The 14,544-nt window shown below is 38.9% G+C and overlaps 1 protein-coding gene across 1 annotated transcript in view; it reads left to right on the top strand.

Moving 5' to 3' along the window:
• Positions 1-1,071: 1,071 nt before the first annotated feature.
• RAB5A (RAB5A, member RAS oncogene family) overlaps positions 1,072-14,544 on the top strand; it is a 28,149-nt gene continuing 14,676 nt past the window's right edge. Inside the window, exons 1-2 of the mRNA XM_049628872.1 lie at positions 1,072-1,163; positions 4,132-4,388. Of these exons, the coding sequence (XP_049484829.1) occupies positions 4,226-4,388 (163 nt within the window). The 5' untranslated portion in view covers positions 1,072-1,163; positions 4,132-4,225. The remainder of the gene's footprint in view (positions 1,164-4,131; positions 4,389-14,544) is intronic.

Genomic DNA, 14,544 nt, shown 5'->3' on the forward strand with positions numbered 1-14,544 from the left:
GAGTAAAATGGAAAAACTCCTCTAAAGCGTTTCGTACAGTAATTCGCAAAGGAAAGCCCCGAATAAAAGCGAGCTACCATTTTAAGATTTGCTCCCCACCACCACCATCAAAAATAGGTACACTGAATGAACAAAAGCAAGTTATTAAGATTTCCTCGCCTAGAGACAACTTTTGGTACGGGGTCTAATCCTCTTCCCTGGGTAAATAACCACACCTTTACAACACATCCATTCCCCCCCCCCCCCCCGCCGGACATGTTCGGGGGCTCTCACGTGCTAGAAAAGTACACCCCCCCCCATTCCCCTTAGCCAAGTTGCCAGGGTTGGGGTGTCGCAGGGTAGAATAACTGGGACTGTGTGCAAATATTCAGCGGGAACTTCGCCGCCCCCCATGGCGGGGAGCAACAAACCCCAGTTTTCTCACGCTTCCCCGAAAGCCAGGGAGTAAAGAAGTAACCCCTCCCACCCCCACCCCCACCCCCACCCCCACCCCCACCCCCACCCCCACGCCGGCCGCCGGGAGACCGAGACCGCCACGGAGATAACAATGGCGCCGACAAGGGCGGGGCCGTGCTTGCCTGGGATGTGGGAGGGAGGTGGGAGGTGGCTGAATCCGACACGGCCTCTCGCCGAGGTCACGTGACATGGCCCACCCCCGGCCCCGAAAACCAGGCCCGGCCGCCAGGGCTTCGACAAGGGGCGGGGGAGCAGACGGAGAGAGCGCACTGGCGACGGCGGAAGTGACGAAGAGGCGTAGTTCGCTACGTGCAGCGACGTGGCGGCGAGGCCGGCGGCCGGCGGCGGAAGTGGCTCCCGCGCTGGGACTTGAGTGTTTGTGTTTTGGTTCGCGACGGAGCCGCCGGCTGGTCTGAGGGGAGGAGGCAGAGGAGGGAGGAGGAGGAAGAATTAGTCGGAACTCGAGCGCCGGCGGTGGCGGAGGAGGAGAAAGGAAAAGAGGAAGGCGGAGCGGAGAGAGGCGGAGACGGAGCCGGACGGGGGCGGCACCACGGCACGATCCCGGCACCGTCCAGTCTGAGGGGAGCGGCCTGAGGAGGAGACGCGCCGCCGCCGTCTAAGCCACAGCCTCACCCTCTCCTCGGGCCACGCCTGGGACCTGCTGCTGGGAGGCTTCAGCCCCGCGGCTCCGCGTGCTGCGGTCTCAGGTAACCAAACCGTCCCTCCCCTGCCCGGCGCCGGCCGGAACCCCAGGTTATTCGCTGTCCTCGGTCTCTCCGCGGCCCTGCCGGCACGGAGTCCCCCGCCCATTCTTCCCCGCCCGGCGCCAGTACCCAGAGCTATCGAGCCTGGCGTCTCCGTCCTGCCGGCCCTGGTGATTCATTCCCCAAACAGCTCTGGAGACCAGGATTTGCAGACTGGCTGAGGGAGCGACGGGTGTCACCCTCTTCCCTTCTCAAGATGGCGCCGTGAAAGAGTGCCGGAGGCCGCGGTTCCGTCTGGCCCCTGTCCTGGCAGTCCCGGAGGGGGTGGTCCCAGCCCGAGCCAGGCCAGGTTGGGGGAAGCAGGATGGGAAAGAGGGCCAAGGGGCCTGGCGGGTCCTGCTTGTTGAGGCCGTTGGGAGTTTGGTATCAGTTACTCAGGTACTCTCCAAGGAGGAACCGGGGCCTACAGCAGGTGTGAATGGGGGGGAGCTCCGCCTACCTGCGACTTCCAAAGACGGGTAATGGAGGGAGGAGGCGCGTCCACATGCTATGCCTAGGGACTGTCTGGTCTAAGAAAGGTGGTGAACCGCAGCTTAAAAGAACTCAAGACGGCTGGGCCGCTGCACACGCACAGTGGGTAGAGACCTTATTAAACCTGTCTGCTGTTCTCCTCCCTGGGAGCTGGTTACCCCCGGGAGATTTTCAGACTGTAAGCTCTAAACGTCGCAATTCACATAGTTGGGGTTTGGTCTCAATGCTGATTCGGATGCCTTTCAGATAACTGGTTAAAAAAAAGAAACGTGGACCGCCCTGTTGTAAGTCAAGAGAGCTCAGAAACTTTATTTTTAATGCAAAATTGGGATAACATGAGCTCCTAGGGTTGCCGTAAGCAAAATTCATGGAATAATGGTTGGCACAAAATAAGGATCTGGTAAATGTTAGCTGCTGTTATTGATGCTATCTTTATTAACGAGCTCCTAGAGGACTTCATAGGATACCGGTTGTTCTCAAAAGATTTTAAAATGCATTTTATGCAGAATCTTCGTTTTGCAAAACAAAAGTTTCTGTAGCGAATAAAAATGAATGCCCATGATTTTTAACCTTACTGTGCTAACTTTATACATTTATTTCCTGCTCTAGAGTGTTGGAGAGAGCTCTGTTCCAACAGCTTTAACCCTTAAAAGGCACAGCAAAAAAAATTTTTTTAATGGGAGTCTCATGTTTTCCCTGAAATTTTGGGCCTTGAAAATTTGGAGCATGTTGTCCCTGACGAGTATTTCAATTTGCTGTTTTGTGGGTAGTGAGACAACTGGGAAATATTTCAATTGGTGTTGAAATACTGAAGGTGTGTTCACATGTTTAGTCTGCATGATGGTCTATTTATTTTATCAGAGAGCCACTCTAATTGCCATTTTTCAGTCCCTGTTATGTGTTGGCCACTGTATTAGAGACTTTTTTTTTTTTTTTTTAACATATATTCTCTCATTTAATTCTGCAGCAGCTATGTAAGTTAGTTAGGTATTTTGGAAATGGAGAGTTCAGTATACCCAGTCAAGATTACATCACCAAATCCAATATCTTTTAATGTGGTGGGGAGTCAGTGTAGAGATTGGGGCATTTTTTTATTACAGAAAAATGTTAAAGTCCACAAAAGAGGGGGAGAATAGTAGAATGAACCCGTCACCTGCTTTAAATTATTTATGGCCAGTAGTGTTTTATTTATATCCCTACTGTTTAGAAACAACTTAGACCTACCATTTCACGTTTAAATAGTTCAGTATGTGTTACTAAAAGAACTCTGCAAAGCTGCTGTTGAGATAAGGCAGTGGTGATTTTATTGTCTCAAATATAAGGTCTCATTGGTATTTATTAATCCGTTGTCGAGAGGGAGTTTTATATAACCTCATTTCATGTGAAAGCAAATTTCTTATATGAGGTACCTAAATGAAATATAACAGTGATTTTTAGGGGGAGGAATCATCAGGTTTAGTATTACTAGTAAGCACATAATCAGATTTTGACTAAAGATAAGAAAACTGTGATTTTTTAGTAGATTGGAAGAGAGTCCTTTTTAATGTTCCCTTATTCCTTTCAGATTGAAAATTAGCAGTAGGTATTAAGAAAACAGATAGAAGTTGCCATTTAGGCCAGTTTTTTCTAAATGTGTTAAATGGAAAATAATGACTTAATTATTAGCCCCAAAACTACAGAAAAGTGTAAGTAAATAAGACACCAATAAGCTAACCACATAGAAAACCACTGTTAACACTTCCATGTATGATGTATTTGAGCACATGAGGAAACAGTTTTAAGTCTTTTAGCTACTAGACACACAAAATATTTGTTGCTTTGACATTACCATTAATCAAAAACTGTACAATTTAATAGGGGCCTTCAAATAATAATAGCCAACATTTGTTGAGTTCTTACTATGTTCTAGGATCTGTTGTAAGAATTTCCCATTTATGAACTGAATTTTCCCCAAAACTGTTTTAACCCATCTAGTCTGGCTCCAAAACCTGAACTCTTAAGTCACCTCTCAGGTTGACTGGGTTTGAAACACAGCTATGTTGTGGCTCTGTCATGGCTCTGTCACAGTAACTATGTGACCTCAGTCAAGTTACTTAACCTCTCTGTGCCTGTTTCCTCATTTTTAAGGATTGTAACAGTCTATAGGATTGTTGAATGACTATGTTAAGTACTTAACTACCTGGTACAAAGTTGAGTCTTAAATAAAGATTAGCTTTAATTTTTTTTTTGATCTGAAAATTATAGCAGGATTTTAGGCTTAAGTCTCATACTTTTACATTATTTCAGTACAAAGGTAGTGAATTTAAATACATGGGAATCGGTGTCCTGTAGAGGTTACAATTATCATATTATATGTGATAGGCAAAATTACTGAAGTGATTAACATTAGATTTGTTTACTGATTTGTGTATTTAATAATACAATATTTGTTTCTTTACAGGTTTCTCTACATCCAGAAAGAAAAAAATTTGACACCTTGCATCCTGGAAATTCATTTAAAAGACTGAAATTAGGGACTTCTTTCAAATTTGGACATGGCTAATCGAGGAGCAACAAGACCCAACGGGCCAAATACTGGAAATAAAATATGCCAGTTCAAACTAGTACTTCTGGGAGAGTCTGCTGTTGGCAAATCAAGCCTAGTGCTTCGTTTTGTGAAGGGCCAGTTTCATGAATTTCAAGAGAGTACCATAGGGGGTGAGATTTTCTTTTTTCCCTTCATTTAATTGAATCATACATTGACAAAAAATATTTTGCAGTTCCAGTTGTGTGATGATGAATACCTAAATAGGTCACACAGTGAAGAAAACCGTTCAGCAGACCTTAAGCTTTAAAACTTATCTTGATTTTTGTTTAGGTGGTATCTTTCTACATTTTGATTTCCTGGTTATCCCCAAGATGATTGTGTAAAAGCTGGACTTACAGATACAAGCATGAACAGAGTCAGTGTCCCAAGTAATTAAATTTGATCTGATACCTGTTTCTTGATAATGATTAGAACCTTCTTTGAATTAATACGTTTGTGCTGAATAATATTGGCTTTAGAATGAAAAATGAAAATAATAAATAGTGAAGGTTAACCTTAAAATCCTAATTCTAAATAACTAGACTATTTGTATATTAACACTGATTAGTAAAATTAATTAAATTTTATTAAACTTGAAGAGAAAAAGTCAGTGGTCAATGGAAAGGGACATGAAAGGGAAATGGGACCTGGAGAGAAAGATCAAAGATGAGGAAGAGATAGAGTAAGCCATGAATACAATGGTTTTGGTAGGGTTGAGATGGGATGAGGGGAAGGTAAGAGGCAGGACAAAGAGGAGACAACTAATAGTGCAGTGTTGTGGATAAAGACAGGAAATTGGTGATTGAATTAATCAGATTCACAGCTATATAGCAATGGAGCAAAACTTTTTTCAGTGCCTCAGTTTCATCTGTCAAATGAAGCTTTTGAATTAGGTAATATCAGAGGAACCACACAGCTTTAAGATTCACAATATTTTGCAAGGTGTGTGTAATTAAGCAGTACTATATTTTTAAAGGTATACGTAAATAGATTTTAACCCCATAGGTATAAAAAGTCAAACTTTTGAAATATGTGACCCAGCTAATATGTAGCAACTTTAGATCTGTGTTTTAGGAATATAACTTTATGTTGTGCATTTAGTGTATGTTCTCAGGTACACTTGATAATTTTATTCATAGTTCAGACCTTTCTAATGAAATAGTTTGTAAAACTACTACCTCCTGACTTCCCTGCGTACAGAAAATACAGTACATAGGTGGTATTTCCACTTTAATAGATTTAGCAATGTGGTGTTTGTCATCTTCTTTCATTTGTGTATATATCAAGTTACACAGTGTTCTATTGTTTCAGTGTTTTATGTTTTTTATAATGGGTGACCTTCAAAAATGTAGTCCACATCATTGAGCTTTTGAGTTAAAAATGTAATGGACAATATACATTCTTTGTGATTTTTTTGTTAGAACATTTACACACACACACACATTTGGTTCAGGAATGAAATATCTCTCAAGGTAGTATCGCTTGTCAAGTAATTGTCACTGGCAGCATTTCGCAAAGTTCATATGCATTCTAGGCTAAATACCTGGGCCAGATAGGTTTGGGACTGGCTCTGTGCCACCCTCCCCCTCTTCACAGTGCATTGTCCATTAACAACACTGAAGCACTATATAGTAAAGAACTTAAGGGGCGCCTGGGTGGCTCAGTCGGTTAAGCGGCCGACTTCAGCTCAGGTCATGATCTCGCGGTCCGTGAGTTCAAGCCCCGCGTCGGGCTCTGTGCTGACAGCTCGGAGCCCGGAGCCCGTTTCAGATTCTGTGTCTCCCCCTCTCTGACCCTCCCCCGTTCATGCTCTGTCTCTCTCTGTCTCAAAAATAAATAAACGTTGAAAAAACAATTCTTTAAATAAAAAAAAAGAACTTAATTCCTGGGGAACTGCAAGAGCCTCAGGAGGGTAAGACTAGAATCTTTGTTTTTGTTTTGGATATTATGGTCATCCAAATGTACTTTGTCGTAATGATATTTAAAGAAGGACGTTTGTAAGAAAAATGGAACCCTGTCAGTGTGTTGTAAATATACAGATCTGATAAATGTCGTATGCGTATATGTAATCTGCTTTTCCATTTAACACAAATCAGGTGATCTACATTTATGGATTTTTCAAGTGTTCCTATATCTAAAGCTTCCTTAATATTTTCTACTTGTGCAAATTGACTTTTAAAACCAACTTTAGAAGGGATTTATATCCAAATTTCTCTGTTAATGGTTGTTGGACAGTTTATGTTATAGACGACCAATTTTTAGGAAGTCTGACAGTGCCGTTATGATTATAGCTGTGAGCACTGGGTTTTTGTTTTTGTTTTGAGACATAGTTGACATAGTGTAAGCTTAAGGTTTAAGACATTGGTTAGATATGTTTTAATAGTGAGTGCTATTTTATGCTCTTTGATAACAGCTCTTCGCCCTTAGGGACAATACTAGTATTCAGTTTTAAGGATTTCATGATTTGAGCTATTTAGTTATCAACACCCCAAGTCCATAACTTGTAAGTAATATATATTTTTGTTTTGGCTGATGTGTGGTAAGACTTACCTAACAAATGAACTTAGCCAAATGTTTGCATTTTATTTTTTGATGGTTTATATCTACTAACATTAGGTATGGTCTGAAGAGCTAACTTAAAATTTTCATGTTTGAAATCATACGCTATTCTCTTGAGTTTGTGTATTCTAGAGCCTTACCTTCATCAAGAATATCAGGGTAGTTTATGCAGTTCTAAACATGATAGCTCGATTTAAGAATCAGTGTTGTCTCACTGCATCCTATACAATTGCCCCTTTGCCTTATAGCACTCATAATAAAGTTAAGTAGTTAGGTGTTGGGTTTAATACTTCGGGGAGTTCTAGCTTATTTGTAGGGATTTAAAGTCTGCAGGACATTTATGTTCTTATTGTTTAAGGCAAACCCAGGGGCGCCTGGGTGGCTCTGTTGGTTGAACATCCAGCTCTTGATTTCAGCTCAGGTCACGATCCCAGAGTCGTGGAATCGAGCCCCGCGTCAGGCTCCCACTGCCCTTTCCCCCACCCTCACACACACACTGTCTCTCCCTCTCTTTCTCTAAAAAGGAAAAAAAGAGCCCAGAAGGTTAGCAAGGAGCATTTGGTTCATATGGTTGTCTTCCTCAGTATCTCCTCAGTAAATATCTGTTGGATAGGGCTGTTCATCTTTCACTTAACACCTTGAGTACTTTAAAGGTTTCAAGTGAGTTACTCCTGTCAAAAAAAATATTGTTTAAACACATTTAAATGCTATTTATAAACAAGTGGATCTTCAACGTAAGTCAGAGCAAGGTTAAAATAGGCAGTGAAGGGGCATCTGTGTGGCTCAGTGGGTTCAGCGTCCACCTCTTGATTTCAGCTCAGATCGTGATCCCAGGGTTGTGAGATTGAGTCCTGTGTCAGGCTCTGCACTGACATTGCAGGGAATGCTTGGGATTCTCTCTCGCCCTCTGCCCACTCCCAAAATAAGTAAATAAACCTTTTTTTTTTTTTTTAATATGCAATGAAATAAGACGCAGTCATTCAACTCTTCTTCTTTTCTTTTGAAAGGTAAATGTTTGATACCAGAGTGTAATTTTGAATGCACTGATCATCAAAGGAATGTCAGACAAGTTTAGGTTACAGAACTGTACGGGAGAATATTAACATTCCTCTTGCAGGTAACTGTTATTTTTGAGGTTTGGTTTAGCACGCTGGTTCTCAGAATGTTCCGTATTCCAGAAGCATCTGCATTACCTGGGAACTTGTTAAAAATGCAAATTCCTATGTCCTATATTGAACCAAAACACTGAAGTGGGACCAGTAATCTTAAATGTTAACAAGTCTCCCAGGTGATTCTGTTGCATACTGAAGTTTGAGAACCACTGCTTTTTGTGTTCTGAGTAGTCAGTATTACATTTACACTAAAGTTTTTGGAATAATTGCTTTTTGTTAAACTGCAGTTCGAGTAGGGTTTTTGAAAACATGTTTGTTCAGCTACTCCAGTTTGAGGATTACAAGTATTGTGTCCTGGTAACATCACACATGACTTGTATCTCTTTGTATGGGAACCCCTTCTTTGTATGGGAACCCCTTCCCTCAACTCTGTTAACCTGGTAGGCCCTTTAAGAGAGTATGGCCCCTTCTCTGTCCCATCAGGGTTGCTCTGCTTTGTCTCTCTTTACTAAGGGACTTTGTATAGTTTTCAGTTATCTGTACCAGTGCTGTTCTCCTTTATTGCCAAAAGTAATCAAGGACTGATTATACACTAAGTTAATTAAAGAAACAAGTGCCTTTTTAAATTGTAGTTCCAGCACATGGCACATATTAGCTGCTTGATCATAGGTAAGTCAGACTCAGCTCTCACATGAAATGGAAATAATGTATCTAACTAGAAAAGTTTTTAGTAAGGGCTAAATGAAAGTACATATAAATTTCTTGGCACAGTGCGTAATACAGAGTACAATGCTTATTAAATGTTAGGTGTTACCACTACCATCACCATTACTTTTTGCTGAGTCATTTTTATCATTGTTATATTGCTACAGCATGACATTATTTTGGAATTATGACTATTCCATATAGTGCATGGCATTTGATTTAGGATTTGACAGTAATAAGTTTTTTATGTTTAGATTTCCTTTGTTGGAAGATGAAACTTTTTTAATTTTTAATGTTTATTTTTGAGAGGGAGAGAAGGAGACAGCGCAAGTGGGGGAGGGGCAGAGAAAGAGGGAGACACAGAATCTTAAACAGGCTCCAGGCTCTTGAGCTGTCAGCACGAAGCCTGATGCTGGGTTCTAACTCATGAGCTGTGAGATCATGACCTGAGCCAAAGTTGGATGCTTAACTGACTGAGCCACCTAGGCACCCCTGGAAGATAAAATTTATAGGAACAAATAAGACTTTAAAAACTTTATAAAAGCAAGTACTTAACTAAATTTGAGCCATCCTAAAAATGAACTTTTTGCAGATTCATTCAAGTGGATAGTATAAGCATGTACAACTAAGTTTCTTAAAATTCTGCTTGGTAAATTCTTACTAATTTTTCCCTCTCCATTTATTGGTTTTCACAAAACTAGTTAGTCATGTATATTACATTAAATGCATGCCACCCACATGAACTAAGCTATTTGTGGAAGTCTTCTCAGAGGGGGAAATTACACTGTTAAATAGAATACTAAATGTATTCAGATATTAAACTTGTCTCCTAAACTAAGAAATAAAAGCCAGCCAGAAAATTTAAATCTGAATAACTTACATTCTTCCTGTAGTAGTAAACTTTCTACTGTTGCCCTTCACTTGTTAGCCTTCAGAAAGACTGATTTGTATACAAATGATCCCCAGTTTACAGTGGTTCTACTTAGTTCAACTTCATGATGGTGTAAAAGCAATACAGACAGTAGAAACCATACTTTGAGTTTTGATTTTCTTCCAAGCCGGCAGTATTTGGTACAATACTCTTGTGATGCTTGGAAATGGCAGTGAGTTCTAGCACCCAGTCAGCCATGTGATCACAAGGGCAAATAACCGATACAGTCACAACCATTCTGTACCGGTAACAGCCATTCCATTTTTCATGTTTAGTACAGTATTCAAAAAATTACATGAGGTATTCAACCGTTCATTATAAAATGGGTTTTGTGTTAGATGATTTTGCCCAATTGAAGGTTAGCATAAGTGTTCTGAGTACATTTGAGCAAAGGTAGGTTAGGTGTATTAAATGAATTTTTCATTTTTACCAAATTCTCAACGTGATGGGTTTATCAGGATTAACCCCATTGTGACTTGAGAAAGGTCTGTAATTGTAACCCTTACATTTATTACCTTTATCTTTTTTCATCACATTGCTCTCAATTAAAAGTACTTTTGAGAAAGGACGGAAGACCTAGATAGAGACAGACCATAAGCATATGGTTTTTGACTCATTAGAAAAATGGTGTTCGAAATGTTCATTGTTCTTTCTAATACAGTGAGAATTAAAATTTGTGGAAGTTAATCATTGGTTTCAAGTGAAAGAATATTTATGCATAGTACTATTTCCTTCTGGAAAGTATGTATTCAGTATCTGAGATAGGTTGTATTACTGAGAGAAGTTGGTAGAGATTGGCTACTTTATATCAGTTTATACGAGTTTTGTCCTAAAAAATGATTTTTTAATAGAATTAACAGTAATTTTTTTCTAGTATCCTACTTCAGAATGTTATACAGGAGTATTTAAACATTGCTGCCACTTAGGAGTCTGTAATCTTGTTTTTAGTCTTGGCAACCTTTTATGGACACTTTGTGAGCCCTGTTCGAACATTTGTAAGATGAGAGGATTGTAAGTAAGAATTCTTCTAGAGCAGGTTTTTTTTTTAGTGTGTACTTTCCACATTAAACAGTATAATCAATACATTTTAATCATTTCCTCTTAAAATTTATTTCATAATTTGAGTTTTTGAACATCAGTTTTTGTCCTGTCTTACTTGATTCATTGATTGCCCTCTGGTGCTGCTTAAGTGTTCAAAGCTATTTGGTAGAATGGTTTTTGCCAGTTAGCTCTAACTATAGTGAACAGCCTCTGTTGATTAATTTGCTGCTTTTATTCTCTTACAGACTGGGAAGTAAGATTGTCAAACTTCTTAAAATTCATTTATTCAACAAATTTACCAAGCTCCTAACATTGTGCTAAGTACTAGAAATCAAATCTTACAGTTTAGGATGGGAGACAGATTGAGTACACATAAGGTATGAAAAGTGGTATTACATACCACTATTTAAATTAGGTCTAAATTTCTGACTGATCTTTTTTATTTATTATATATATATATATCCCAAAAAAGGATACATACGTATATATAAAGGAAGTATATTCTCAGTTACATACTGAAGAAATATGTAAATTTGCATAAACTTTGGTGCTTGGACTTCATGACATCTATTTTGGCTGCATTCGGACTATTTTTGCTACCTTTCTGTTGTTGACTCTGTTCTGAACATTTAAGGTTTGTGGATAATTGACCTTTGGTAGACACCAGAGGCACATAAGATACTTGATTTGAATAATTTGATGTGGTGGGTTGGGAAACTTTATTTTTATTTATTTATTTATTTTTACTTAAGGTTTATTTATTTTGAGAGAGAGAGAGTGAAAGCAGGGGAGGGAGAGAGAGAGAATGGGCAGCTTTTTAAAAACTTCGTTAATAGAATAAGAATTCTGACTTGATAAAAATAGAGAAAACATTGTTTTTGAAAAATGTTTCTTTTCTCCTTTTCCATCTTACACTATAATAATCAGCTGTTACTTATATGCAATCTTGTGATGCGTACTGAATTTAACATAGGATAAGCTAATTTGGAGTCATCATTGAGAGCTTTTTATTACAGACTTCTTGGTGGAGAGAATAAGAATGTGTAAGAGTGAGAAAAGCAATAGGAAATAATTTCAAGAGGTTTTGGGAGTTTGATCATTGGCTACGAACTAGCTAGCAAATTATTCAATTTCTCAAGATGAAAGTGTTACTGAAGCTACATATTGGATTTTGGAAATGAATATCCTCAGTGCTTTACCAGTTTTATAAAACAATATTTGAAATAAGTTGATAAACAGCATTCACCCTCTTTTCAAGGTAATACAGATGTGGAAAGTAGAAGCAGGATGAGGAACCAGTTATTCATGGTTTCTAACCTTGAGGATAGCAAGTGCTTTTGGACTCAAAAAGAAGAGGATAATCTGATGATATGGGGCTCAAGTCACTATATTAATTATTGGGTACCTTTAGCATTTCTCAGCATTTTACGAGGACCTTACTACGGTTATATGAGGTTACACTAAAAATACTCTTTCCTATATTCTCCTAACCCACTGGGTTCTCTCCGTCCCCCACCCAAGACAATGTAAATTTGTTATATGCCCTTGGGAAGTTACTATTACTTTTAATCTATATAATCTCTTCCCCATTTAATACAATTTGAAACATATCAGGGCTACTATAATGTAGCTTATATTTTTCACTTTAATATTCACATGATTTTTTTTTTTTTTTTCTTAGAAACAACCACAAAACTTGATGATTTAGAGCAAAATCATTTCATCCTCTCATGGTTCTGGGAATCGAGTGGGCTTTGTAGATGGTTTTCTGATCACTCATGGGTTGCTATCAGTGCTGGGGCTAGATAGACTCAATCTCACCTGCTGCTGGCTATTGGTTGGAGCCTCAGCCAGAACACCTACATGTGGGCCTTACCACCTGTCTTGAGTTTCCTCACAGCTTGATGGATTGGTTCAAGAATGAGTGTCCCAAAAAGTACCAGGTGAAGCTGGGTGGCCTTTCATGACCTTGCCCCAGAAGTTACATAAATAGCATCAATCACGTTCTAGTTACAGACTCACAGATTCAAAGGAGGGGTGTCAGCATCATGTAAGAAGAATGTGGTGTGGGAGATCTTGTTGAGGCCATCCTGGAGAACACATTCTGTCAAAGATCTATCCATATCATTTTATGAAGAGCATCTTCATTTTTCTTAGGTGTAACAGTATTCCATTGCATGGATCATATCAATGTATATTTAAGTCACTTCTCTAGTTTTGAATTTGCACATTGTTTTAGATTTTTGGCTGTTAATATAATTTAATATAATGTAGTATTGCAGTAAATAATTCATAGTAATTTCAGATGTATCCCAAGTATCTCTATGGTATAAATTCCTAGAAGTTGATTGCCTATATAAAAGGTTACATACATTTGTAATTCTGATATAATTTTCTGACAGCCCTTCAACAACAATGTACAGAATGTGCCTGTTACTGTATATTAACTCAAAAGCGACTTGTAGATTTTGCCATTTTGCCATATTATGAGGAAGATCAAGAATCTTTTCATATTTTTAGAGCCCATTGTGTTTCTGTTAACTATAACTTCATGATATTTTTATGTGAATTCATTTTTAATAGATGCTATTCTATTTTATTTCATTTAGTAATGTTAATTTCTCAGTATCTGTTTTATTCATACTTATTTTAGTAACTGGTAATCTCACATTTTTTTTTACCATATTCTTATTGTTGGACATTTAATATTTGTATTTTTGATTGCTGGGTTTTTTTGTTTTTTTTTTTTTTTTTTTTTTTTTTTTTTTTTTTTTTTTTTTTTTTTGAGACAGAGAGAGACAGAGCATGAACGGGGGAGGGGCAGAGAGAGAGGGAGACACAGAATCGGAAGCAGGCTCCAGGCTCTGAGCCATCAGCCCAGACCCCGACGCGGGGCTCGAACTCACGGACCGTGAGATCGTGACCTGAGCTGAAGTCGGACGCTTAACCGACTGAGCCACCCAGGCGCCCCTTGATTGCTGTTTTAAGTAATCCTCTAATTGTGGACATTTTCTTGGAATATTTTTTTTCTCTCTGGAGTTAATTCTGTAAGATAGAGTTCTAGATGTGGTTACTGAACCAAAAATAATTTTATCTAATGATTATGGGATCAAAAGGATTCCAGTCTTTTCATCAATTTTTTCCTCCCTTGGAGATACTTCCAGTTGTTTTTTTTTTGTCATTGCTTGACTTAAATATGTTTTAAGATTACAAGTTTCCTATAACTGTTAACTCTGGGAGTTAAAATCTTCCTTGTCTTTTCTCCCTTCTTTAAGTTGTCCTTTTCCATTTCTGTGTTGTAAAATTCACAAATATTAGAACTTTTAAGCTTCCTTAGTGGATAGGTTTATTGCTAAGCATTAAAGAGTCACTTCAAGACAGTAATACTTTAATGATCTGAGAGGTTCCCTTGAGGTTGGGGAAGCATTCAGTGCTAGGTTCTTAAACCCAATGCAGAAGGTGTATCACTAAAGAGAAGGGGGAAAAAAAGAAGCTTCCCCCTTTTCAAGTAAGCATTTTCATATTCTTTTAGGTAAATACCTAGAGGTGAGAATCCTGGATTGTGTATTACTATTTTTAATATTTTTTAATGTCTAATGTTTTCCATAGTGTCTTTATCAGTTTACATTCCCACCAACAGTGCACTAGGGTTGCCTTTTCCCCACATCCTTGTCAGCACTTGTTATTTCTGTTTTTTTTTAACTGGTCGCTCTGACTGATGGGCGGTGATATTTCACTGTGGTTTTGAATTACATTTCCCTGATGATTAGTGACGTTGAGCATCTTTTCGTGTGTCTGTTGGCCATCTGTATGTCTTTGGAAAAAAGTATTTAGGTCCTCTGCCCATTTTTTAATCAGATTTGGGTGTTTTGAGTTGTAGGAGTTTGTTACGTATTTTGCATATTAACCCCTTATTGGATACATCATTTGCAAATATTT

The sequence above is a fragment of the Panthera uncia genome, chromosome C2 (genome assembly GCF_023721935.1).
Source record: "Panthera uncia isolate 11264 chromosome C2, Puncia_PCG_1.0, whole genome shotgun sequence".
Lineage (NCBI taxonomy): Eukaryota > Metazoa > Chordata > Mammalia > Carnivora > Felidae > Panthera > Panthera uncia.